General features: G+C 32.5%; 2 protein-coding genes across 2 annotated transcripts; one reads left to right on the top strand and one right to left on the bottom strand.

Moving 5' to 3' along the window:
- Positions 1-524: 524 nt before the first annotated feature.
- LOC130445247 (phenylalanine--tRNA ligase alpha subunit) lies at positions 525-2,472 on the top strand. Its single transcript, XM_056780802.1, has 4 exons — positions 525-940; positions 992-1,694; positions 1,790-2,058; positions 2,109-2,472. The coding sequence occupies exons 1-4, from the start codon at positions 730-732 to the stop codon at positions 2,405-2,407; spliced, it is 1,482 nt and encodes a 493-aa protein (XP_056636780.1). The 5' UTR covers positions 525-729; the 3' UTR covers positions 2,408-2,472.
- A 297-nt stretch (positions 2,473-2,769) lies between these two features.
- LOC130445248 (cadherin-99C) lies at positions 2,770-25,220 on the bottom strand. The gene is made up of 25 exons (XM_056780803.1): positions 24,913-25,220; positions 21,986-22,064; positions 20,653-20,718; positions 18,751-18,929; positions 18,577-18,699; positions 18,396-18,489; positions 17,726-17,889; positions 17,196-17,345; positions 16,771-16,989; positions 16,425-16,619; positions 16,056-16,368; positions 12,284-12,576; positions 12,085-12,225; positions 11,721-12,005; positions 10,561-10,734; positions 10,288-10,497; positions 9,902-10,033; positions 9,710-9,826; positions 9,400-9,649; positions 7,526-7,955; positions 6,979-7,314; positions 4,063-4,290; positions 3,599-3,843; positions 3,071-3,188; positions 2,770-3,007 (listed from the first exon to the last, which is right to left on the bottom strand). The coding sequence occupies exons 2-25, from the start codon at positions 22,053-22,055 to the stop codon at positions 2,878-2,880; spliced, it is 4,662 nt and encodes a 1,553-aa protein (XP_056636781.1). The 5' UTR covers positions 22,056-22,064; positions 24,913-25,220; the 3' UTR covers positions 2,770-2,877.
- Positions 25,221-26,274: the final 1,054 nt, after the last annotated feature.

Raw genomic sequence — 26,274 nt, forward strand, 5'->3', positions numbered from 1 at the left:
AAGACTGATTCCACATCAATCAATTTCAATTATTGTTAATATAAAAAGAATAAATAGAATTTTTGCAATTTCTTCGTAAAACTTCATGCCACATTTAATAATTATTTTTTATAACATATTTAGTTCATTTGAACTACTTCATAAAAATAACCATAGATAAATTTTATATACTGTAAATAACTGAAGTCGATTTTTAAAACGGACAAAATGCCACAATAACAGGGTCTATTAAAAAGAAGAAATTTATGTGACGTTTAACGTTGCTTTCCACTCTTAGAACGTAGAGTAGTCCTTTATGTTTTAAAATTCCACTAACCCATTCTTGTGGTCGCGCCGAGAACGTCATTCATGGGGTTAGGACTAACGTTCACGACTACCATTATCAAAAGGTGGACTTAAGTGAGCGTTGAGAGAATTGGCGGATTCCAACTATGAGAATATATCAAATTATTTGATGAATTATACCGCTCCGAACTACGTGGAACGGGAAAGATCGTCGTGAGTGCTGAGTGGAACGTACCAAAGATTTCAGCCTGTCAAACTTCAACTATCGATTAGGTTATGGTAACTTTCAAATATTTAGAATTAATATATTTTATTTGTTTTTGTATAAAAGGGAGTTTTGTTACTTAATTAATATATTAGTTGGTATAGGAAAACTTTTAAATATCGTAATTATTCATTATTTTTAACGAAATTATTTTTTTTTTCGTAAAATCTTGTATCGGCATGGCACAACTAATAGAAAACATTTTGAAATACCTCTCCGATAATGGGGAAGTAAATTCTTTAAAATTATCTAATGTTTTTAATGAAGATCACCAAAAAATCATAGGAGCTGTTAAAAGTATACAAGCTCATGGAGATTTGATTTCAGCAGAAGTAGTTACTGATAAGAAAATTGAATTAACAGAAGAAGGAAATTTTATTTCTTCAAATGGTAAGTACGTCTATTTTTATCATATACACGTAGTTATTTAATTTATTATAGGTAGTTATGAAGCTTATATTTATAATGCAATCGCTGAAAATGGTACACCACAAGTAGAAATAATGAAGTTACCTAATGCTAAGATAGGTTTTAGTAAAGCTATGTCTGCGGGTTGGATAGCAGTAGATAAAACCGTAAACCCTCCATTGGTTAAGAAAAAAGTACCGTCAATTGAAGATATTGTAAGGGAACACCTAAAACAAGTCACTAAAGGTGATTTATCAAAAATATCAGATAAAGAGAAGCAGGAATATAAAAAAAGAAAATTAATCCAAGAGGTGATTGTGAAGAGCTATAATTTGAAGAAAGGACCCGAATTTAGTCTCACTTTAACAAAATTAGAAACTGATTTAACCGCTGAAATGATCAATTCCGGTTCATGGAAAAATCTTAAGTTCAAAGAGTACAATTTCGATGCATTAGGTGCCCAATTGGAATGCGGTTATCTTCATCCTCTATTGAAAGTTAGATCAGAATTCAGACAGATATTCTTAGAAATGGGATTTTCAGAAATGCCTACAAACAATTATATTGAAAATTCTTTTTGGAACTTCGATGCTTTATTCCAACCCCAACAGCATCCTGCTCGGGATGCACATGATACTTTTTTCATTTCAGACCCACAGATTAGTACCAAGTTTCCACAAGATTACTTAGAAAGGGTCAAAAAGGTTCACAGCAAGGGCGGTTACGGTTCCAAAGGGTAATAATTTTATTTCAAAGTAAATTAGTTGTGTTTTTGTGAAGAATTTTGAGAAAATCCCCTCCGGTTGCTATTTTTTATTTTTTTTTGTTCAGCTATGGATATGATTGGAAAATCCAAGAAGCTCAGAAGAATTTGTTGAGGACTCACACGACTGCTGTTAGCGCTAGGATGTTGTACAAAGTAGCCCAGCAGAAAGAGTTCAAACCTATCAAATTATTCAGCATAGATAAAGTTTTTAGAAACGAAACTTTAGACGCTACTCATTTAGCGGAATTTCATCAAGTCGAAGGCGTTATTGCTGATTACAATCTCACACTTGGTGATCTGATTGGGGTTTTTGCGGAATTTTTCAAAAAATTAGGTATACAAGAAATTTTTATCGAATTTCGAATTCTTATTATCAAATTTCAGGTATAGACCAACTAGAATTCAAACCGGCGTATAATCCCTACACCGAACCGAGCATGGAAATATTCTGTTTCCATCCCGGTTTAGGAAAATGGATAGAAACCGGCAATTCCGGTGTTTTTAGACCGGAAATGTTATTACCCATGGGTTTACCCGAGGATGTATGTGTAATAGCATGGGGATTATCCTTAGAGAGACCTACTATGATAAAGTACGGTTTTAATAACATAAGAGATTTAGTTGGACCTAAAGTCGATTTGGAAATGGTACAAAAAAGTCCCATTTGTAGGTTGAACAGATAGAATGAAATATACAGGAACGTTGAATATATTGTAACTTTATATGGACATAAAGAGGTGTTTCTAAATGTTTCTATTATTTATACGGTACATACTCCACAGAACCTCAAAAAAATAGAGATCCGGCAAGTTAACGATGATCCCAAAGAGCTCCCAAACTAACAATAACCACCTAGAGAACTGATTAAATGATGGTTCCATAAAGCTCATAGCATAGAGTAACTAATATATGATTTATATATCTTCTAGAGGTAAAAATGGCTTTAAGGAACCAATAATAGGTTCCATAGACCTCAAAACCACATCGTTGAGTTAATAACGGTCTCATAGAGTTGATAGTGGAAAATGGATGAAAAAAAAGAACAATTCAATTAAAACTAAATATATTTTAATATCTATAGTAAAACATCAAATTCGATTATAACCTCAATAGTATAAATTATAATCGCGCGACTATACAAGGTAAATATTATCTACAGTTCGGTGGTAGTTTCCACGGGCGAATGGTCGTAACTAAAACCCATATTTAAATAGTCCTTTTTCCCTCTAAACATCACGTTTTCGTTCGTCGGACTGGCGTTCATTTCGTCCTCATCGGAAGATCTATAAAGAAAATACCGGTTTATATCTTTTTTGACCTCATCAGAACGGTGTAATTATACGTACCTATACGCGTGATCATTTCTAGTGGAATGATCCAAGTTTTTAGAGAGAATGTGAGTGTCGCCTACGCTAGAGGCTCTCGCCGTCGTCGCCGACTCGCTACTAACCGGACTTTGTTGATCTGCAAGAAATTTTTTGAATTTCGTAGCGGAAATAAATTTATCGTTTTGACAAGTATTCACCAACTACAATGTTATCATATTTATAGTTTAATTCACAAATTTATTTTTGGAACAATGACATTTACAATTTTCTCACTTATACTCAGAATGCGCAGTGTTGCCAGATTTGTTTTTTTATATTATTACTCATTTTAATTTGAATTTCAATTACAATGTCGTTTCTTATTTGCAATTTTCCAAATTTTGACATTTACGATGTTGCCACATTAATTATCTTTTTATTACTCATGAAACTCGAATTTTGATGTGCACGACGCTGCCAAGTTTACTGTTTTCATCCCATTTTTTTTATTTTTAAAAGTTGTACGTTTACAATGTTGCCAGTTTTACAGATAATTTGCAAACTCACCGTATTTCCTGATGTTGATGTCCTTAGTAATGTAACTTACGTTATCCAGACTGAACGTATGATTTTTATTACTGAAATCCAAATGAAGATCATTGAAATCTTCTTGATCGTCTACAGGGACGCACATTTGTAAAACTTGCGTTTCGTATTCCTTCAAATTCGGTTCTACGTAAACTGTATCATATCGCGTGGGACTAGAAGGTACCGTATATTGTCGCTGAATTTGCTTTTTATACGATTTGTATCTAAAAATGTCGTTTATACGATTTCATTCATTTTATTAAAATTGAAATAAACAAATAAACTTAGTCCGGTCCTGACTTTCGATATTTCGATGTAACGTAAAAGAAATATTTAAAAAAATACAATTGACAGGAGAACATAACCTAGAAATAGAAATTCCAACTTCACCTCGTTAAGTTATCGGGTTTATTTCAAACGGAAAAAAAATTTTTTTGACTTACCTCGACCACGATACGCAGATGTAAACAATTCCTACAAAACCCAAAACGCATATGATGCAAGCTATAACAATCAATCCGTATGGGAAGATATCTGTGTTGAAGGAGGCTACCGTCGTATTTTTCGGTTTTTGTATCATCAAAGGTTCGTGTATGTTGAACGCAGTGTGTTTTATTTGACTGGTAATATCGAAGGTTATGTTCGCCATCGCCGTTTTATCACGTATGGATCTAAAGTTTAACAAAACAACAATAGTTTTTCACTAGAGAGCAGATTTTTTACTTCCGATAAGTACCTGGTATTAAAATAATGAGAATTTAATTATGGCAAGTTTTAAAATCGTTAAATTTTACACTAATATACAAAAAGAAAACATTCTATAGATATACTCACGTAATAATTATGTATATAGGGTTATGCGGGGTTGCCAAACTGAATTTTAATTCAATACATTTATAATTGTTACAAAAGAATTCGTAGGTGTGGTTGAGATGTTTGTAGCACCATTATAAATTCCAAAAAGAAATCTGGCAATAATTATTTTATCGTATTTATATGAATAATAATTATCGAGTCTAGTTAATATTGAAATTGCAATTCAATAACTGTATTAACAATAACGGTAAGATTTTATTAGGCCAGGTGTTGATTGTAAAAAAATTTTTTTTTATTAACGGAGATTAGTAAGCAAAATAATGTACAGGCCTACAAATAAATGTTTATTTATTCATAAGGTGATGCCTTTAACGGTTATACATTACGTAATGTATATAATTAGCATTAAAAATCGAAATTAGAATATATAATACAAGAAAAAAATAGAATATAGAAGTGAGGTTAGAATTTTCTTTTACGTTGACTTGAAGAAGCAAAAATTATCAAAATAACATTGAAAATTTTATAAACGTTGCACTTTTTATTAATTATACGACCATATTGTCGAAAATTGAAATTTTTTATTATACAATGTTGCCGGATTTCATTTTCATTCACTTACTTTTGTTTTTTTGAAATTTCGACATTTACAATGTTGCCAAAACATTTGTCGACCATTCACTTACAATGTTGCCAAAATATTTTTTAGTCATTCATCTTTTTTTCAAAGTTTGACATTTACAATGTTGCCAGAACATTTTCCGATCATTTATTTCCATTTTCTGAAATTTTACAAATTCAATGTTGCCGGATTTCATTTTCATTCAGTCAATTTGTTTTTTTTTTGAATTTTGACATTTACAATGTTGCCACAATATTTTTTGATCATTCATCTTTTATTTTTGATTTTTCGACGTTTACAATGTTGCCAAAACATTTTCCGATCATTCACTTACAATGTTGCCAAAACAGTTTCCGATCATTCACTTACAATGTTGCCAAAATACTTTTTGATCATTCATCTTTTATTTTTGAATTTTCGACGTTTACAATAATGCCAAAACATTTTCCGATCATTCACTTACAATGTTGCCAAAATACTTTTTGATCATTCATCTTTTATTTTTGAATTTTCGACGTTTACAATGTTGCCAAAACATTTTCCGATCATTCACTTACAATGTTGCCAAAACATTTTCCGATCATTCACTTACAATGTTGCCAAAATATTTTTTAGTCATCTTTTATTTTTGATTTTTCGACGTTTACAATGTTGCCAAAACATTTTCCGATCATTCACTTACAATGTTGCCAAAACAGTTTCCGATCATTCACTTACAATGTTGCCAAAATACTTTTTGATCATTCATCTTTTATTTTTGAATTTTCGACGTTTACAATGTTGCCAAAACATTTTCCGATCATTCACTTACAATGTTGCCAAAACATTTTCCGATCATTCACTTACAATGTTGCCAAAATATTTTTTAGTCATCTTTTATTTTTGATTTTTTGACGTTTACAATGTTGCCAAAACATTTTCCGATCATTCACTTACAATGTTGCCAAAACAGTTTCCGATCATTCACTTACAATGTTGCCAAAATACTTTTTGATCATTCATCTTTTATTTTTGAATTTTCGACGTTTACAATAATGCCAAAACATTTTCCGATCATTCACTTACAATGTTGCCAAAATACTTTTTGATCATTCATCTTTTATTTTTGAATTTTCGACGTTTACAATGTTGCCAAAACATTTTCCGATCATTCACTTACAATGTTGCCAAAACATTTTCCGATCATTCACTTACAATGTTGCCAAAATATTTTTTAGTCATCTTTTATTTTTGATTTTTTGACGTTTACAATGTTGCCAAAACATTTTCCGATCATTCACTTACAATGTTGCCAAAACAGTTTCCGATCATTCACTTACAATGTTGCCAAAATACTTTTTGATCATTCATCTTTTATTTTTGAATTTTCGACGTTTACAATGTTGCCAAAACATTTTCCGATCATTCACTTACAATGTTGCCAAAACATTTTCCGATCATTCACTTACAATGTTGCCAAAACATTTTCCGATCATTCACTTACAATGTTGCCAAAATATTTTTTAGTCATCTTTTATTTTTGATTTTTCGACGTTTACAATGTTGCCAAAACATTTTCCGATCATTCACTTACAATGTTGCCAAAACAGTTTCCGATCATTCACTTACAATGTTGCCAAAATACTTTTTGATCATTCATCTTTTATTTTTGAATTTTCGACGTTTACAATGTTGCCAAAACATTTTCCGATCATTCACTTACAATGTTGCCAAAATACTTTTTGATCATTCATCTTTTATTTTTGAATTTTCGACGTTTACAATGTTGCCAAAACATTTTCCGATCATTCACTTACAATGTTGCCAAAATATTTTTTAGCCAATCATCTTTTTATTTAATAATATCCTGTGATGCCGACAAAATAATCGATTTTTAAGGTTAGAAATTGAGAGTGAATAACATCAAAGTGTTTCTACTCACTTTGTAACAATTGAACTATTAGTTGGTAGTATTGTATCGGTTTCGGGGTCGATGACGTAGAACCAAACATCACTAGCCGCACTATCGATTTCCAACGTATTATTACTTCCGATATATTCTCTGGAAGTGAGTTTTTCAATACCGACTATTAATCCCGAATTTTCTTGAAGAATTTCAATTATATCGTCGATTTTCGTTTGAACTACATCAGGTTTGGCGTCGCCTATCACCAAAACTAACCTGTTGCTAGGGGATCTAAGGTTAATTATCAGAGGAGCGCGAATTTCGAAGAAATCCGTACTAGAGTTTGGATTGTCCCTAGCGACAACTTCGATTCTAAAAAAAAATAAATAAATTCATAAAATTTTTCGAAATTTTGAGAATTTTCGTTACCAAAAGATATAAAGCAAAAAAATTTCGCTTGATTTGGCAACACTGAACTACTGTCAATGTATTCATAGTGCATAAAACAGTGACATCTGTCATATCATCAATTTTCAGATTTCTATTTATTAATTTATGAATATAAATCCGTTAAAACACTCACCTGATCGGTAAAATCGATTCGTCAATGTTCTCGAATGATTTCTTCGTTTTAATGATGCCAGTGGATGAATCGATAACGAAAAATTCGTCGCTGTAGTTTCCCGCCAAAGAATAACTTATTTTACCATATTTACCACTATCTTTGTCATCGGCTTTGACTTGAGTTACCGTCGTCGATATGGGAGAAGAATACGAGAAAGCCGCGTAGTATTTCTCGACTCCGGAGGTAGGGAATACGAAGAAGGGTTTATTATCGTTAACGTCAACGACATTAACGGTTATTTCGGTAATTGCGTATTCTTTGTTAATGAAACCTTTCAAGGACATTATTTCGACTTCGAAATCGTAAGATTCTTGAGTTTCGTAATCGAGAGTGTCGTTTAGATAGATGGCGCAGTTTCGATCTTCGGTAGTGTTTGTGTAAAACTTATCTGAAAAATTGATGGAAATTGTTTCAAATCTACTTTTATAATTAATTAAAATCATAATCACGAAGGCGAATCCGTAATAACCAGATTTTTGAGAAAACTCTCGAAGATGATGTCCACTTTCATTGCACTAGGTAACCGAATGGGGCTTAACGATACATTATTCTAGAAGAAATCTCAGATACGACTTTCGGTTTATTTGAGCGAATATTTGAGGTAAGCTCCTGGAGATGACGTCCAAGATTCAATACACCAGGTGTCCGAATAAGGTTCCCTAGTACTAGATTCGAGAGGGTGGACTGAAAAATCGCCTTGATAGGATTTTTTATTAGTTTACACGAATTTTTCAGGAAAACTCCCGGAGATGACGTCCAAGATTCAAAACACCAGGTTCCGCATATGGACTGCTGGAACTAAATTTGAGAGGATGGACTGAAAAATCTCTCTGATATGATTTTCGGTTAGTTTGTACTAATATTTCGGGGAAACTTCCGGAGATGACGTCCAAGATTCAATACACCAGGTGTCCGAATAGGGATTCCTAGTACTAGATTCGAAAGGGGGGAATGAAAAATCCCCTTGATTGAATTTTCTATTGGTTTACACGAATTTTTCAGGAAAACTCCCGGAGATGACGTCCAAGATTCAAAACACCAGGTTCCGCATATGGACTGCTGGAACTAAATTTGAGAGGATGGACTGAAAAATCCCCCTGATATGATTTTCGGTTAGTTTATACTAATAATTCGGGGAAACTTCCGGAGATGACGTCCAAGATTAATGACACCAGGTACCCGAATAAGGATTCCTAGTACTAGATTCGAGAGGGTGGAATGAAAAATCCCCTTGATAGGATTTTCTATTGGTTTACACGAATTTTTCAGGAAAACTCCCGGAGTTGACGTCCAAGATTCAAAACACCAGGTTCCGCATATGGACTGCTGGAACTAAATTTGAGAGGATGGACTGAAAAATCCCCCTAATATGATTTTCGGTTAGTTTATACTAATAATTCGGGGAAACTTCCGGAGATGACGTCCAAGATTAATGACACCAGGTACCCGAATAAGGATTCCTAGTACTAGATTCGAGAGGGTGGAATGAAAAATCCCCTTGATAGGATTTTCTATTGGTTTACACGAATTTTTCAGGAAAACTCCCGGAGTTGACGTCCAAGATTCAAAACACCAGGTTCTGCATATGGACTGCTGGAACTAAATTTGAGGGGATGGACTGAAAAATCCCCCTGATATGATTTTCGGTTAGTTTGTACTAATAATTCGGGGAGACTTCCGGAGATGACGTCCAAGATTAATGACACCAGGTACCCGAATAGGGATAGATAGGGTTAAATACTTAAAATATCTCGGAGATGATGTTTTTCTAACCTCTTCAGCTCGGCGACTCACAAATCGGAAGGTTAGGTTAGGTTAAAATTTTCACTTACTCTCTTTGTTACCCGAAATTATTTGACACTTCAAAGGAATGCCTCCACCGTGTATCTTACTATTAACTATAGTAAGAGTTTTGATCTTATAACCGACAGTCGCATTTTCCGGCACCTGGAGACTATAAGAAGAATCCGCAAATCTCAATCCCACTTCTGGAGCCACGGTTGCCACATGTTGTATATATACATCTACGGTTATAACGGACGAAAGTTGCGGTTCACCTAAATCGAAAGCCCTCACGTCAACCTACGAAAATAAAATTACATTTTACTGAAAATCAAGTTTATTGACTGAGTAAGTACGTGCCTGATATTCTGTATCTATTTCTTTTTTCAAGTCGTTAGTTACGCGTAGTACACCGGTGTCTGGATCTATTTGGAAGTATTTTTCGGCTTTCCCTCGTCCAACTAATTCATATCTAACCTGAAATACGATATTTCCTTAGTCTAGCAATTTTTTTTTTCAAAATAATTGCGTTGGAATGAATAAAACGTTTACCTTATTACCAGGAGCGGTTCCGTCGGAATCTGTAGCGACTAGAGTACTAACGACCGTCCCGATTGGTGCGTCATCTTCTAAAGTTATCGGATGGGGAATTATTGTAAATACTGGAGGAATATCATTACGATCCTGCAAATAAAAATTAAATAAATTTGAAATTGTGATTTGGTGGAATAGTATCGGTCATATTATGCTCTTTTAAACCGTAAAAACCGATTCTATTCCACCAAAATAAACGTGGAAATTAAAATTTAGATTTTTCGGTTTTTATAAGCACATTTAAAAAATTTAAAAAAATTTAAGAAATATACAAGGGAAATTCAAAATTTAAATATATATATATATATATATATATATAAATTATAAAGAATTATTATAATTACCTCGACGTGTATAACAACTTTTGTTGTACTTCCATTACTGCTTGACATATTTTCCAAAGTACCAATAATTAAAACGTGCTTGTTGTCTTTTTCATAATCCAATCCTCTAGTCGTATAAACCGCCCCCGTATTTTCTTCTATCCTAAATAAATCGGTGGGTCCTTGGTGTATAACATAAGTAATTTTTTTAACAGTATCGGGATCGGTGGCCTGAAAAAAAAATTATTTAACGCGACATCTATAGGGTTAAGTCGAAAAACTTTCGTCACTAACCTCGACTTTAGTGACGTAATAGTCAGGCATATTTTCGGGAACGTTAGCTTCGTATTGGGGAGTCTTAAAAACGGGCAGTTCGTCTTCTACATCTATAACTTCTATAGAAACAGTGGCTGTTGCTATTCTAGGATCCGTTGCTCCATCTTTGGCGGTAACTACAAAATGGTATTCCTACCAAACCAAATTATTATTAATTTCAAGTCAAAAAAATTAATGGTCGAAGTTTACGAGTGAAAAGAGAAGAAGAAATGAGAGGTTGAAAGTGGTGCGAACCAGGTACTTAAATTCTATAGCAAACAAGAGTTCTGTTCGTGGATAACGTAGGAATTCACAAGTGAGACAACCTCGTTCAAAAGAAAACTCCCGGAGATGACGTCCAGATTTCAATACACCAGGTACTCGAATAGAGATTGCAGGGACTAGATTCGAGAGAATTGAGTGAAAAATCCACCTGATACGATTTTTCGTTAAATAGCATGAATTTTTCACGAAAACTTCCGGAGATGACGTCCAGGTTTCAGAGCATCAGTAACACGAATGGGATTGCCGGTATAAAATTCGACAGGATGGTCCAAAAAATTTCCCTTATGCGATTTTCGATTAGTTAGTGCTGATGTTCAGGAGAACTCCCGTAGACGACGTCCAATTTTCAATACACCAGGTACTCGAATAGAGATTGCAGGGACTAGATTCGAGAGAAATGAGTGAAAAATCCACCTGATACGATTTTTCGTTAAATAGCATGAATTTTTCACGAAAACTTCCGGAGATGACGTCCAGGTTTCGGAGTATCAGTTACACAAATTGGATTGCCGGTATGAGGTTCTTCTGATACGATTTTTGATAATTTTCAAGAGCACTCCCGAAGATGATGTCCTGGTTTCAATACACCAGGTACTCGAATATAGGTTGCAGGTACTAGATTCAAAAGAATTGAGTGAAAAATCTCCCTGATACGATTTTCGGTTAGATGACATGAATTTTTCAGGAAAACTTCCGGAGATGACGTCCAGGTTTTAGTCCACCAGTTACACGAACGGGATTGTCGATATAAAATTCGACAGAATGGACTGAAAAATAAATCCCCCTGATAAGATTTTCTTTTAGATAGTATGAATTTTTCGGGAAAACTCTCGGAGATGACGTCCAAAACATACCTTTTGGTTTTCGTAATCTAGTGGCCTGTTGGTGGTTATCTCTCCTGTTTCGTTGTCGATATCAAACGGTAAATCGTTAGGAATAAAATACGTGACTTTGGCATTGGCACCTTCATCGGCATCGGTAGCGCGTACGAAACCAACGGTCGTTCTATCCAGACCTTCTTTAACTTTGAAACGATAAGGATCACCGACGAATTCCGGATTTTTATCGTTGATATCTGTCACTTTTATATTGACACGCACCGTACTGAACAATTTTCCGGCGTCTTCCGCTTTTATAACCTAAAAAAAAATTATAACTCGTTTTTGTCTGGACTATTTCCTATAAATACGGGGGAAAAACAAGTTATATGGAACTTACTAGTTGATAAGTGTTCAAATCTTCGCGATCCAGTTGTCTAATTACGGTGATGACGCCACTTTTCGAACCGATCGCGAATTGTCTTAGATCGTTACCTGAGGCTATGGAATACGTCACCGGATCTCCTTCCGGATCTACAGCCTTGAAATTTCATATAAAAATAAGTAGATTGAGAAATTGTTGTTAATAAAATCTTTACCATTATGGTAGCTATTGTGGAGTTTATGGTAGCGCCTTCGCTGACTTCAATATCGTAACTAGATTGTTCAAACACCGGTGGTTGGGTGTTGGGACCTGGACTTATGGTTACTTCGACTATAGCTTGACTGTATAATCCACCTAAATCGGTCGCTTGAACTGTTAAACTGTATTGTTCGCCTGCGTTTAATTTACCGACTGTTTCTATCACTCCCGTCATGGGATTTATGGTGAATTTATTATTGCCGTTATTAGAAACGTGATAAATGGAATATCTAACGATAGCGTTTTCGCCTGAAATCAAAATTATTAATAAAAATTCTCTACTATCATCAATCTTCTTGAAAATATATCCAAATGAAGCGATTTATTTTTTTCAATATAGTATCTTTTCACCCAGTGGTCCTTATGTATCAGCAAATTACAAAAAATATAACAATATGGCATTGGTATATGTTCTATTATATCCACTGATACGATTTTCGTTTAGTTTGTGTTAATTTTCATGAGAACTCCCGAAGACGACGTCCAAGTTTCAATACACCAGGTACTCGAATTTAGGTTGCAGGTACTAGATTAAAAAAATGGTCTAAGAAATCCCGCTGATACTATTTTTGGTTAGATAGCATGAATTTTTCAGGTAAACTCCCGGAGATGACGTCCAGGTTTCAATACATCAGGTACTCGAATAGAGGTTGCAGGTACTAGATTTGAAAGAATGGACTAAAATATCCCCCCGATACAATTTTTGGTTAAATAGCATAAATTTTTCAGAAATACTCCTGGAAATGACGTCCAGGTTTCAATATACTAGGTAGTCGAATATAGGTTGCAGGTACTAGATTCAAAAGAATGAATTGAAAAATCTGCCCGATACCATTTTTGGTTAGATAGCATGTATTTTTTCGTGAAACTCCCGGAGACGACGTCCAGGTTTCAGTGCACCAGTTACACGAATGGTATTAGGGGTATAAAATTCGACAGGATGGTGCGAAAAATTCCTCAGATACGATTTTACATTAGATCGTGCTAATTTTCAATTTATTTCCCGTAGACGATGTCAGAGTTTCAATAAATCAGCTACTCGAATAGTGGTTACAGGTACTAGATTTGAAAGAATAAACTAAAAAATCTTCCCGATACGATTTTCGGTTAGATAGCATGCATTTTTTCGTGAAACTCCCGGAGATGACGTCCAGGTTTCAGTGCAACAGTTAAACGAATAAAAATACCGATATAAAATTCCATGAGGATGATGCGAAAAATTCCCCATTTTCCCCAATTTTCGATTAGTTTGTGCTAATTTTTAGAAGAACTTCCGTAGACGACGTCCGAGTTTAAATACACCAGGTACGCGAATAAAGATTGCAGGTACTAGATTCGAAAGAATTGAGTGTAAAATCCACCTGATACGATTTTCGGTTAGTTAGCATGAATTTTTCAGGAAAACTTCCGGAGATGACGTCCAGGTTTCAATACATCAGGTACTCGAATAGAGGTTGCAGGTACTAGATTTGAAAGAATGGACTAAAATATCCCCCCGATACAATTTTTGGTTAAATAGCATAAATTTTTCAGAAATACTCCTGGAAATGACGTCCAGGTTTCAATATACTAGGTAGTCGAATATAGGTTGCAGGTACTAGATTCAAAAGAATGAATTGAAAAATCTGCCCGATACCATTTTTGGTTAGATAGCATGTATTTTTTCGTGAAACTCCCGGAGACGACGTCCAGGTTTCAGTGCACCAGTTACACGAATGGTATTAGGGGTATAAAATTCGACAGGATGGTGCGAAAAATTCCTCAGATACGATTTTACATTAGATCGTGCTAATTTTCAATTTATTTCCCGTAGACGATGTCAGAGTTTCAATAAATTAGCTACTCGAATAGTGGTTACAGGTACTAGATTTGAAAGAATAAACTAAAAAATCTTCCCGATACGATTTTCGGTTAGATAGCATGCATTTTTTCGTGAAACTCCCGGAGATGACGTCCAGGTTTCAGTGCAACAGTTAAACGAATAAAAATACCGATATAAAATTCCATGAGGATGATGCGAAAAATTCCCCATTTTCCCCAATTTTCGATTAGTTTGTGCTAATTTTTAGAAGAACTTCCGTAGACGACGTCCGAGTTTAAATACACCAGGTACGCGAATAAAGATTGCAGGTACTAGATTCGAAAGAATTGAGTGTAAAATCCACCTGATACGATTTTCGGTTAGTTAGCATGAATTTTTCAGGAAAACTTCCGGAGATGACGTCCAGGTTTCAATACACCAGGTACACGATTAGAGATTGCAGGTACTAGATTCCGAACGATAGAAAGATAAATACCCCTGATACGATTTTCGGTTATACAGCATAAATTTTTCAGGAGAACTCCCGAAGATGACGTCCAAGTTTCAATACACCAGGTACTCGAATTTAGGTTGCAGATACTAGATTAAAAAATATGGTCCAAAAAATCCCGCTGATACTATTTTTGGTTAGATAGCATGAATTTTTCAGGTAAACTCCAGGAGATGACGTCCAGGTTTCAATACACCAGGTACACGATTAGAGGTTGCAGGTACTAGATTTGAAATAATGGACTAAAAAATCCCCCCGATACAATTTTTGGTTAAATAGCATAAATTTTTCAGAAATACTCCTGGAAATGATGTCCAGATTTCAGGGCATCAATTACACGAATAGGATTGCCATTATAAGATTCCCCTGTTACGATTTTCGTTTAGTTTTTGCTAATTTTCAAGAAAACTCCTGATGACGACGTCCAGGTTTCAATACACCAGGTACACGATTAGAGATTGCAGGTACTAGATTCCGAACGATAGAAAGATAAATACCCCTGATACGATTTTCGGTTATACAGCATAAATTTTTCAGGAGAACTCCCGAAGATGACGTCCAAGTTTCAATACACCAGGTACTCGAATTTAGGTTGCAGATACTAGATTAAAAAATATGGTCCAAAAAATCCCGCTGATACTATTTTTGGTTAGATAGCATGAATTTTTCAGGTAAACTCCAGGAGATGACGTCCAGGTTTCAATACACCAGGTACACGATTAGAGGTTGCAGGTACTAGATTTGAAATAATGGACTAAAAAATCCCCCCGATACAATTTTTGGTTAAATAGCATAAATTTTTCAGAAATACTCCTGGAAATGATGTCCAGATTTCAGGGCATCAATTACACGAATAGGATTGCCATTATAAGATTCCCCTGTTACGATTTTCGTTTAGTTTTTGCTAATTTTCAAGAAAACTCCTGATGACGACGTCCAGGTTTCAATACACCAGGTACACGATTAGAGATTGCAGGTACTAGATTCCGAACGATAGACCGAAAAATACCTCTGATACGATTTTCGGTTAGTTAGCATAAATTTTTCAGGAGAACTCCCGAAGATGACGTACATTTTTCAGTAATAAGATGACATTTGTATCAGTCTCATTAGTCGTATTAAAATCTCGTAAAAATAACGATTACGTTGAAACTAGCATTAAAAAAATCTATCAAAACATCCATTATTAATTAAAAAATCTTTAATCAATTGCATTCGTCAGCAAAAAACATAACAGTTATAACAAATTTTTGTATCACACCTCGTATATTTCGATTAGAAAAACTGTTATTTCCGAACTTACACAAGTAGAAATTTACATCTCTAACTATAACAGTTTCCTACGATACCGGTAAATATTCGACCTGTCAATTTTACACGTAAGATGGCATTGTAAACATCATTAAAGACTCCTACCTTCATCGTTATCAGTGGCTTGAATTGTAGTAACTATTCTTTTTCCTTCGCCGGCTGGTACTGAAACCGGTTGGATGATTGGTAGCATTGGAGGGTTATCGTTAACGTCTATAAGATTAACTGTCACCGATACCGGAGCACTAGCGGCGATGCCGTTCTTCTCTCTAGCGACTATTTGGAATTTGAATTTTCCGGGACTCGGCGGGTCTCTGTCTAAATTATTTTCGTTGACGATCAAGTGATTATCTTTATCGATGGCGAAATACGGCGTTGTCATTTCGAAGGTGTAACTCGGTTTCGGATCTTCTGGTCCCTAAACCACCAAAAAATAAAATATATAAAAACATAATTAATTTAATTTAAACTTACGAAATCTTTGTCCGTTACGCTTATCAATATCGGCTGACCGTTATTATCTAATACTTCTTTTCCAATGGGAGAGTTCTCCTTTACGTAACCTTCTTGAGAAGATAAAATAATTTCCGGTGGGTGGGAATCTACTGGTCTCACTGTAATGAATAGTTTGGCGGTCGTCGATCTTTTTGCTTCGGAAACTTCTTGAGCCTAAAGCCACAGATACAAATCCATATTTCTTAAATCTACATATTATTATCACAATCTGGCAACAATGTTCATGTTATAAGTTCACTGGTGTATAACGTATAAATTGATACAATACAAATATTGAAATATTTTTAAAAGAAACAATTCTAACCTTGATTATTATACTGAATTTTTTCGTAGTCGAAGTATCTACCGGTTTAATTTGATGGACCTGTCCAGTATCGGCATCGATCCGGAAATAATCACTGTACGTTTCCGGTGAACCGCTGACGAAAGAATATTTTATCAAAGAATTGACTGTATCCATGTCTACCGCTTGGATTTTCTCGGGTGATATATTCAAAACACCCTGTAACATACCACTAGAAACCTAGATGGAAAAAAAATTTAATCTTTATTAAAAAAAAAATTCCCGTATAAAGGCATTGTGACGAATTCGTCCACGACACGGACCGTGACGCCGGTCCTGTTCGGTTATAATGAAAACATCACAATATGATTGATATATTCCGGAAAATTGAGCTCGTATGAAATAGTTAAAAAAGCACAGGTCTATCATATATTTTACATACTCACCGATGCGCTATATTCTGGATTGATGCATGCTCCGTCGAGCATCATGCAGTTTTTGTAAATAAACGAAGGCGGTAGATCGTCATCGTCTTTTATATTGACCGTTAAAGTTGTCGTGGATGAAAGTCTTTGAGAAGAATCACGTGCTCGATCCTAAAAACGATTTTCCGTTCATAATTAGCAAATTCAACAATATCTTGAATTTCTCGTCAGCACCTTTTATTATAAATTCATATTTTTGTTAACTTTCATCCTGACGTGATTTTGAAAATTGACAATATGGTGATGGGTCCAATTCAAAATAATGTGAATAAATCATTAACGAGGACAAATATTGCGAATAAATATCTTAAATTAAAGTATGAACACTTGAAAATATTGTTCTAATAAATATCACATAATCCTTAACCTAAAAGTTGTAATAAATTTATTTGTGCACCTATGACTATACTTCGATAACCCCACTCTCCCCTACCTATACTATAAGTTCTTAAATTTTATGATTATAAACAATTATAATGATCGTTACTTACAGTTGCAACAACAGTAACATAATATCTTTGAGTTTTTTCAAAATCCAACGTTTTATTTACAGTCACTTGACCTTGATGGGGCAAATTTATGGCGAAATATCCATAACCGTCTTCGCTGTGGATACGTCTGTCTCCTATACTATCATCTTGTGGCAAGAAATCAGCTGTAGGAACAGTAGATATAGTTTTACCTTTCCTTTATTATAAAAAATATTTTTTTTACTAGTTTATATCGGGAGAAAAACTCACACACGACACTGCCACAAAAACAACCTCACAACTATTTATAAGTTTTATAAATTTCTATTGTAGTAATAATGAATGAGCAGACACTCTAAACTTTGTTTTAAAACATTCTCAAACTACATACTAGTTGCTAACTGATTTACGCGCGCTTCAATCCATCCGAAACTTATGGTACAGCATTCTAAACAGCGTTGCCACGTTGTTACATCCGTAAAAGGTATTTTATTTTTTAATTAATACGTTTTTATTTAGTAAATTGTACTAATTTTGTTGGATATTAATAATTCATGTGTAAAATAAACGTTATAAGTATATTTCAACTTCTATTAATGAAGCGTATTATTATTACATTCATATTTATTAAAAAAAAATGGCAACACTGATAGAATCTTAGACGTGATTGGAATATTTAATAATGTCTTACCTTTCACTATGGAATAATCGATTAGTGCATTTATTCCTGTATCTTTGTCCTTAGCCACGATATTCTGGAAAATTGTTGTACCTACTGGCGTTAACTGGGAAATTGAGAAAAAAGTTTATTCTTTTCAGTGATTACAAGATGGATGAAGGTATTAAGTGGAGTTTATTGAATAAAAATTTACCTCTGATATGGTTGTTTCATATGGCGTATTAATGAATTGAGGCGCGTTATCATTAATATCAGTCAGTCTTACGATTACAGGAATAGTCTTCTTTTTATGCGTCGATTTAACTGTACAAATCAACTGAAACGAATTATTTGTAATATCGTGTAGAAATATTGTAAATTAAATTACCTGGAACACAATATGGGAGAGATTGTTTTCGTCTCTGTCTAATGGCGATAGTAGTTGTAGCTTTTTCCCGTTAAGAAAAAATAACGGGGGGCCTTTGGGGAAAGATAAATCCAAAAATATATCTACATTTGGTTCTCCCGAAATTGGTAACACTATGGGATTTGTCTCTTGACTAATGGCTGTAAAAAATTAATTAACAAATATTTACTTCCGGAGATACCGGAAGCGGCCATTATCTCAGGAAGTTCGATACATATTTCCAAGATCTATCGGTGAGTAAAAAGTCATTATTGAAGCATGCGCAGAAGAATATCTGTGAAAAAAGTATGCAAATGCATCATTTTTATCAAAAAACGTAACTCAACCTAACCTAACCTTACAAAAATTATCAAATTTTCATTATATCTATTGATTTTTAGTTAAAATAATGCATTTGCATAATTTCTGCGCATCTGTCAATCATCAACATAACCTTCCTCAGATAATGGCTACTTCCGGTTACTCCATAAGTAAATGTTTCCGCATAAAATAGAAATGATAAATCAATTTCTTGCATCACGAATAGTCTATGATAGAGTTTAATGATGATCGTTGTGGGTTTTTTTATTAATTAGTTTTATTTTCTAAATTTGTTTTATTATACCTAATAACAATATAGTAGTTTGTAGTATAATCTATTCAACGTTATTTTTTATCATCCTGTATATACTTTTCTTTTTTATTATATGCTACCCCTCGTATATACTTTCTCCAGTTGTTTTTATGGGCTTATTAAATATAATTTTATTCCATGGATATCCCTGACCTTCTAGTACTTTAAAAAAAAAGTTGTGATCATCACTTTATACAAATTTTTTTAAATATCAGTCATTGTTTAATGTTAATAGAAACATATTTGTAAATAAAGAAAAATAAACGAATTCGTATTGGATATGCTTATAGGAGTGGCTTTGACTTTTATTACAATAATATGTTATGCAGATATTTGGTTTCAATGTAATTTGATAAAAATATAAAATGATATCATGATCTCACAATTAACAGATTTAACCTTCAAATTTTGTTTCTTCTTTTCCATAAATGTCTTAAATAAAGTGAGTAAATAATATTTAGTTAGGTTAGGTTAGATTATTTGTGTTAAATATGGTAAAATCTATCAATATATGAAATTAATCCCGCCGCCACTGTTAAAAAACGTGTATTAATGGTTGCCTGTAAGTAGTTCTCTCATAATACCCAATGAATTAAATTCAACTTTACATCAATGATAATACCAATGTTCTATTAGTGATAGAAGAGAAAAATATATAACTTTTTTACGTTTTCTTTGGATAAAGTTTATTACTAAAAGCATTTTTCGACGACAACCTCTCTAAATTAAACGAATGGCATACATGGTGGTATCAAAGTGAATTATGTTATAATGTTAATTTAAGTTCAACATTTTTTTTACATAATAGTTTAATTTTCATTTTTTAATTGTGATTGTTTTATTTTCTTTCCTTTCATTATTGTCCACAACCGTTTCAATAAATTAGGCAACCAACTTTACAATTAGAAAGTTCTGTGTTTTAAGTTTGGATAGCCATGATCTGATTTATTCTGTGATAAATTAGTGACAAGTGACACATTGACAAATCCTTCTAGAAGCACCTTATTGAGAAGTGTTGAAATGATTGTATTGCTGTTGAATTGATTGTTGCAAAAAAAATAATTTTTTTAGTTAGTTATACGACTTGTGTGTGTGTTACCAACTCTCAATATACCCATTAACTTATTTACTGATAAATTTGATTGTTTTACTGACCTCATTTTAACTAATTATTTATAACAATTATTATTGTTTGTTATCGTGTGTGTTTATAAACTACAATAATTAGAAACGAAAATTGATATACTTACAAGTACCTCGACTTTCCTCGATATCTAGAATTATATTAGTTGCCCCTTTTTCTACTTCGCATAATCCTGAAAATGAAAGCTTGCATTAATTTCTTGCTTATCGAACGCTTTCTATTATTTATTTACATAAAATTACGTAAAAAAGAAAAGGAAAACTAATGGGTATTCATGGGGAGTGGAAAATATTGATAAATACACAGTGCAATGTGAAGTTCAGTGGTTAAACTAGTAATTGTTTATTTTCATTTCATCATAATTCTTTCTTATTAATTGTAGAATACAAAATTAACATCTCAATTTAATAAACAAGAGTTGTTTATAAACAGTATAAAATTAAATAGACTAAACTCATATAAGTGTCACGGTCACCAAAATGAAAATAATATTAATGAAAACGTGACAAATTTCTGTCAATTGGAGTGTTTGAACTGAAAAAATAATAAATTGAAAGGTTATTGGACGTGAAAAAAATAATTACACGTCATGTCTCTTTTTGGTAAGTGTCCTGAATTAATTTATAATTTCGTGTTAATTGATTTACAACCAATCAATCAAATATCATGGAAATCAAATATACAGAGTGTTCATTCAACATTTCATTCATTTTTGGACATTGGAACATTGCGTGTTTTCTTTTTTAATACAGTCTCGAGTCAAAGGAAGCCAAATCTGGTTAATAGAAGAACCAAAAGACGTGATTTTGAATGATAATACACAAGTTTCTAAAAATTTAGTTTAGTTTAACTAATTCCATGGTCGATACAAAGTTTAATTATTTGTATACATATTTTTAACCTTGAATATTTCAAAATATGTTGAAGATATGATTAATTGGACTTCTTCGGACAAAAACCACATCTTGTACGTTTTCTACACAACTAAAAACAGTCCAATTGTACATCTATTAAAGATATTATGATTTGTTTTACTAAACCAAGTACATGACCTTCTATATCGGTTCTATTAACACCCATGTACTATTTTAATGAAAAATACATTAAAAAACTGTTAAAATCTTTGATCACGAACCGCCAATGCGTGCTGTTGTTTCAATATTAGGTCAAGTTAGGTTATGTTAGGTTAGGAATCTCGTTCAGAAATAGGAGTTACAAACATCAAGTTTAAGTTAGGAAAAACCTTCAAATGATACCAAATAAGGTACCAGATTGTTAGTGCTTATATTTTTTTAATGATTACGTGTTTTAGAAACCTAATATTTGATTTCGGAAAGGTGAAAAATATATATATTGCCGTGCGTTGACGGCGGGTTTGAAAATTATTGTAAACCGTGTTTATACATTTGTTTAATTAAAAAAAAATAAGGTTTACTCACCTTGAGCTTGAATCTTTGGTAAGAATAATAATAAATATATCATATACGTTATCCTGAAGATATACGCCATTCGAAAACTCTGTAAAAAAATGAAAAAAAAATCAACAAACAAAAACGTCTTTAAATCGTGTAGCTTGGCTACGGGTGGGGGTGGATAAGATCGTAAATTTGTTTATTTAACATCCTTAAACTCCTCTCGAAACTTATATATATAATTCGATGAGAATAACTTTAAAAATCGAGGGTCTACAGTAAAAAAAAATCGATTTTTTAACATTTTTTACAAATAACTCGTTTCCTATGGGTTTTACGCTATTTGTGCTTATTATCAATATTGTAGAGCATTAAATTCTCTACAACTTTTATTTGACAAATTTTTTCATACGGTGAATCGTTTCTGAGATAGAGGGCAGATTATTTTTTAGCAATCACTAATGTATCGAATTACATTTTTTAAAAAACATTAATTACATTTTTATTCATTTCCCATTATTTTTTATTTATTTAAGAATAATTACTATAAATTTGAATTAAAATATGATTAAAATTTTTCTCTCTACGATTTTGAAACTACAAGTGCTTTTAAATAAATTTATACTTGATTGGAAATGAATAATTAAGCAAAAAATATTCAAATATAATGTAATTGTTGATAAAAAAACGAAAATTATTTATAATTATATGTTTAGCAATAATTTATAAGAGATTATTTTGATCGGGAATACCAGTTGATTTCAAACGCCCTCTATCTCAGAAACGATTCACCGTATGAAAAAATTTGTCAAATAAAAGTTGTAGAGAATTTAATGCTCTACAATATTGATAATAAGTATAAATGGCGTAAAACCCATAGGAAACGAGTTATTTGCAAAAAACTTGCCAAACATTGATTTATTGAAAAAAAAAACGGTTTTCCTAAAGTGCAAAATTACTTTGTAAAGTTTCCTCAAGGTTATTTTAGTAATATATACAACTAATTAAAATACCCACTTTTAAATACAAGTATTTAAATATGTTAATCGTGATACTAACTTACGAGGGTGGTTCTAAAAGTACTCGGTATAATCTATAGATGGCGGTAGGTGTTAGAAAGTACACAATCTTTCCACTTTAACTCAGATATTTAATATTAGTGACTCTCAGATCATTTGCTTTTGTAAAAAGTCAATCCAGTCCCAAAATATTTGAAAAAATAATAATCGACTATACATAAGTCACTTTAACATGATATTCATAGTCTCCTGGTACATTAATTTTTGGTAACAAATGTTTGAAGACTAAATCGGCATACTACTAATATTTATATCCTATCTGATGTCCCAAATACCGTCCTTAATTGAAAAATACGATGTTTAGTAAAACAAATATGGTTCTGAATAATTAAGTCACGATTTGAATCGAATTGTTCGTACAATTGTAAATATAAAATGTGACTAGAATTCATTAAAGCACCGTCGATGGAAAGCCAACAAAATTGACGTTTGTGTATAGTTTTTGGAACTGACAGGTACTGTTTTATAATAAAAAACGTTTCTCAGTATTTTCATTTCTATCATACCTCGTATATTTGAGCATCAAATTTCTTTATTTTTCTTAGTAATTTTAAGTATTTTATCAAACTAAGCTGTTTATTTCTTACGCAATTTCGCCAACATACCTTCGAGTTGTATAATAGCTGGCATTAAGAAATAATCGACAGTATCACGTGATTGTACTAAACGGATAAAAATCGAAAAAAATTCAATTGATTCTTATGCAACAAATGACGAGAAAGCGACATATAGCAAAGAAAAAAAATCAGGAAACGATAAATCGTTCTAATTCGATTCGCGTTAGATCGTTTGAAATACAAATCAAATTAATTCAAACTATATTTCTATATAGTTTCAAAAAAAAAAAATCATAACAGACTCAGTTTGACGAAATGGACACGTCTAACAATATCAGGAGAAATTCTATCAGGTGGCAAGTACAGTCGTGTACCTTTTTAACGTTTCTAATATTTAAATTAAGAATTCTCACACACAAGATATTCTCTATTGTGGAAACAATTCATAACGTGAGAAATATTTTACAAATATCTGTTTATAATTGCGTTGTAATAATTAATATGCACTTTCTTCGTGACGTAAACTTTTTGTATTATATCAATACAAAATATTCTCATGGAATTGGTTATATTTTTAAGAATTCTATTGGAATATTACTAAAAGTTCTCGTTTGATTAAAATATCTCTTGTGCAAGTGAAATTTTAAGGTTCGGGAACAGGAGAACAGGAGGAATCAATTTTATTTCATTTACGATCTTTTTCATCACAGATATATTATTATTCCTATGCCATCCATGATAATTATAATTGATTTATCTATGGTAAAATTTTGACATTTCGTATTAAATATGTCAATTGATTCTGGTGGATAACTAAAAACTAAACAGTTCGAAAATGTGTAGCTCGCAAAACATAACCTAAGAATAAATGAAAACTGATATATTTCGATGAACTTAATACATTTCAAACCCAATTTTCTTTGTCAGGGTTCCACTCGAAACATCCAATATTTTTCCTTAGTTTTCCATATTTTTTCTTCGTGTTTGCGTATTAATTTATGAAAAACAACCGTTTATTGATGATGCGAGCTGGTAAATAAGTCTCGACGGAATATGAGAAAGAGATATATCGAAAGGAGGTTAAACAAGAATTCTAAAAGAGGTCAACAAGAGATGACAACAAGAACGGTATATATTTAGCACTTCGATAATTGATTCAACATTTTTTTTTTTGAAACGAACTTTAAATTTACCGTATCTCGTATTTTTCTAAAGTATTTTAAAAATTTTATCTTGACATTAATAAAGACATTCCTAATGAGCCACCCTGTGTAAATAAACATAAAAGTCGTTGCATCAAAATAATAAGAATACGAACCTTTGCAAACAGTTCAATGGATGCAAGAAATTAATCCCATAAGGTGATTGTCAACTTCGTACACTTTAAAAAAGTCACAAAGCACTTAATATAAACAAAGATATTCCCAAAAGTATCATCGTATATAGTCGAAAATCAAAACCAACCACTGATCGTCACCATAAACACACCGAGACAAAAAAAAATCAAACTAAAAGAGATCTTCTAAAGACACCTGTCGTTTGACTTCTTCCTACGACGGTCGTACTCTCGGTTGAGTTCGAATAGCGGTTATAAGTACTAGAGAAGTTACCTCCTTATGTTGCGCTAGAGACCTGACCCGGGTGACTGTTCAGGTATGTAGGTGCTTTATGTAAAACGTATAAGTTGATTGGAACGAGGTAAACGGTGCAAGACGAAGGTTAATAAATTTTTAGGCTCGGTGGAATTTACTTAAGCGTAATTTCTTATCTATAGGCAACTTTCTATACGTAATGAAACTAATAATCAAAATTATAACACAAAAAATTTACATCTCCTTATAATTATATAATTATAATTGATTTTTAGTGTGTCTTATCTTGTATTACTAAAAATATATACTACATTTATTAAATATTTCTTATTTAACGCAAACGAAAACGTGTTTTATTAATAAAAATACATAAATTAATCCGATACAAATTTATCGCCATCTATAGAATATTTAACCAACTCTAATAACTAGAATATAAAGGTTCCTGTAAAATTGATTCCCAAGAAATACAATCATTTCCAAATGACGTACATAACAATCAATTATTTATCTAAAATATCTTTCAATTTTCGAAAAATCGTACTCAAATTACTTCATTTAATGCGACCACTCTTATAAATAACATCACATTAACTTTAATAGTGAAATAGAGATGGCGCCTAGAGAGTAATGTTATTTCCGTAATAATTTTACAAATACCGTTGTTTACACTCTTGGATATCATGTTTTAAGACTTTTTAATATACTTATTCATAAATTCAGACTAATGTGTATGTTTTTTTCTACAATTAAAACGAAAAATATTTTATAATTAAGTTCGCCATCTATTAGACGCTAGCGGAAGCTCAATTATATGAAGGCTTAAAAATTTTGTAGAAATTCTTTAATTACTAGATATTAGTGCCATATTCAAATACAAAATAATTCAAAATAAAATATATTTAGCATGTAAATTGCTCAACAATAGAATTGATCGTTTAATATATAGAAAAGTTTGTCCTGCCATCTATGAAACGATAGATCAAGTTCATTAGCTTAGATTTTTCAAGTTTCTGTAATTTTAATATTATAATATAGATGGCGTTACAACTGAAATATATAATGAATGTATTTTGTTTAATTTTCAA

Source organism: Diorhabda sublineata, chromosome 6 (assembly GCF_026230105.1).
Source record: "Diorhabda sublineata isolate icDioSubl1.1 chromosome 6, icDioSubl1.1, whole genome shotgun sequence".
Classification (NCBI taxonomy): domain Eukaryota; kingdom Metazoa; phylum Arthropoda; class Insecta; order Coleoptera; family Chrysomelidae; genus Diorhabda; species Diorhabda sublineata.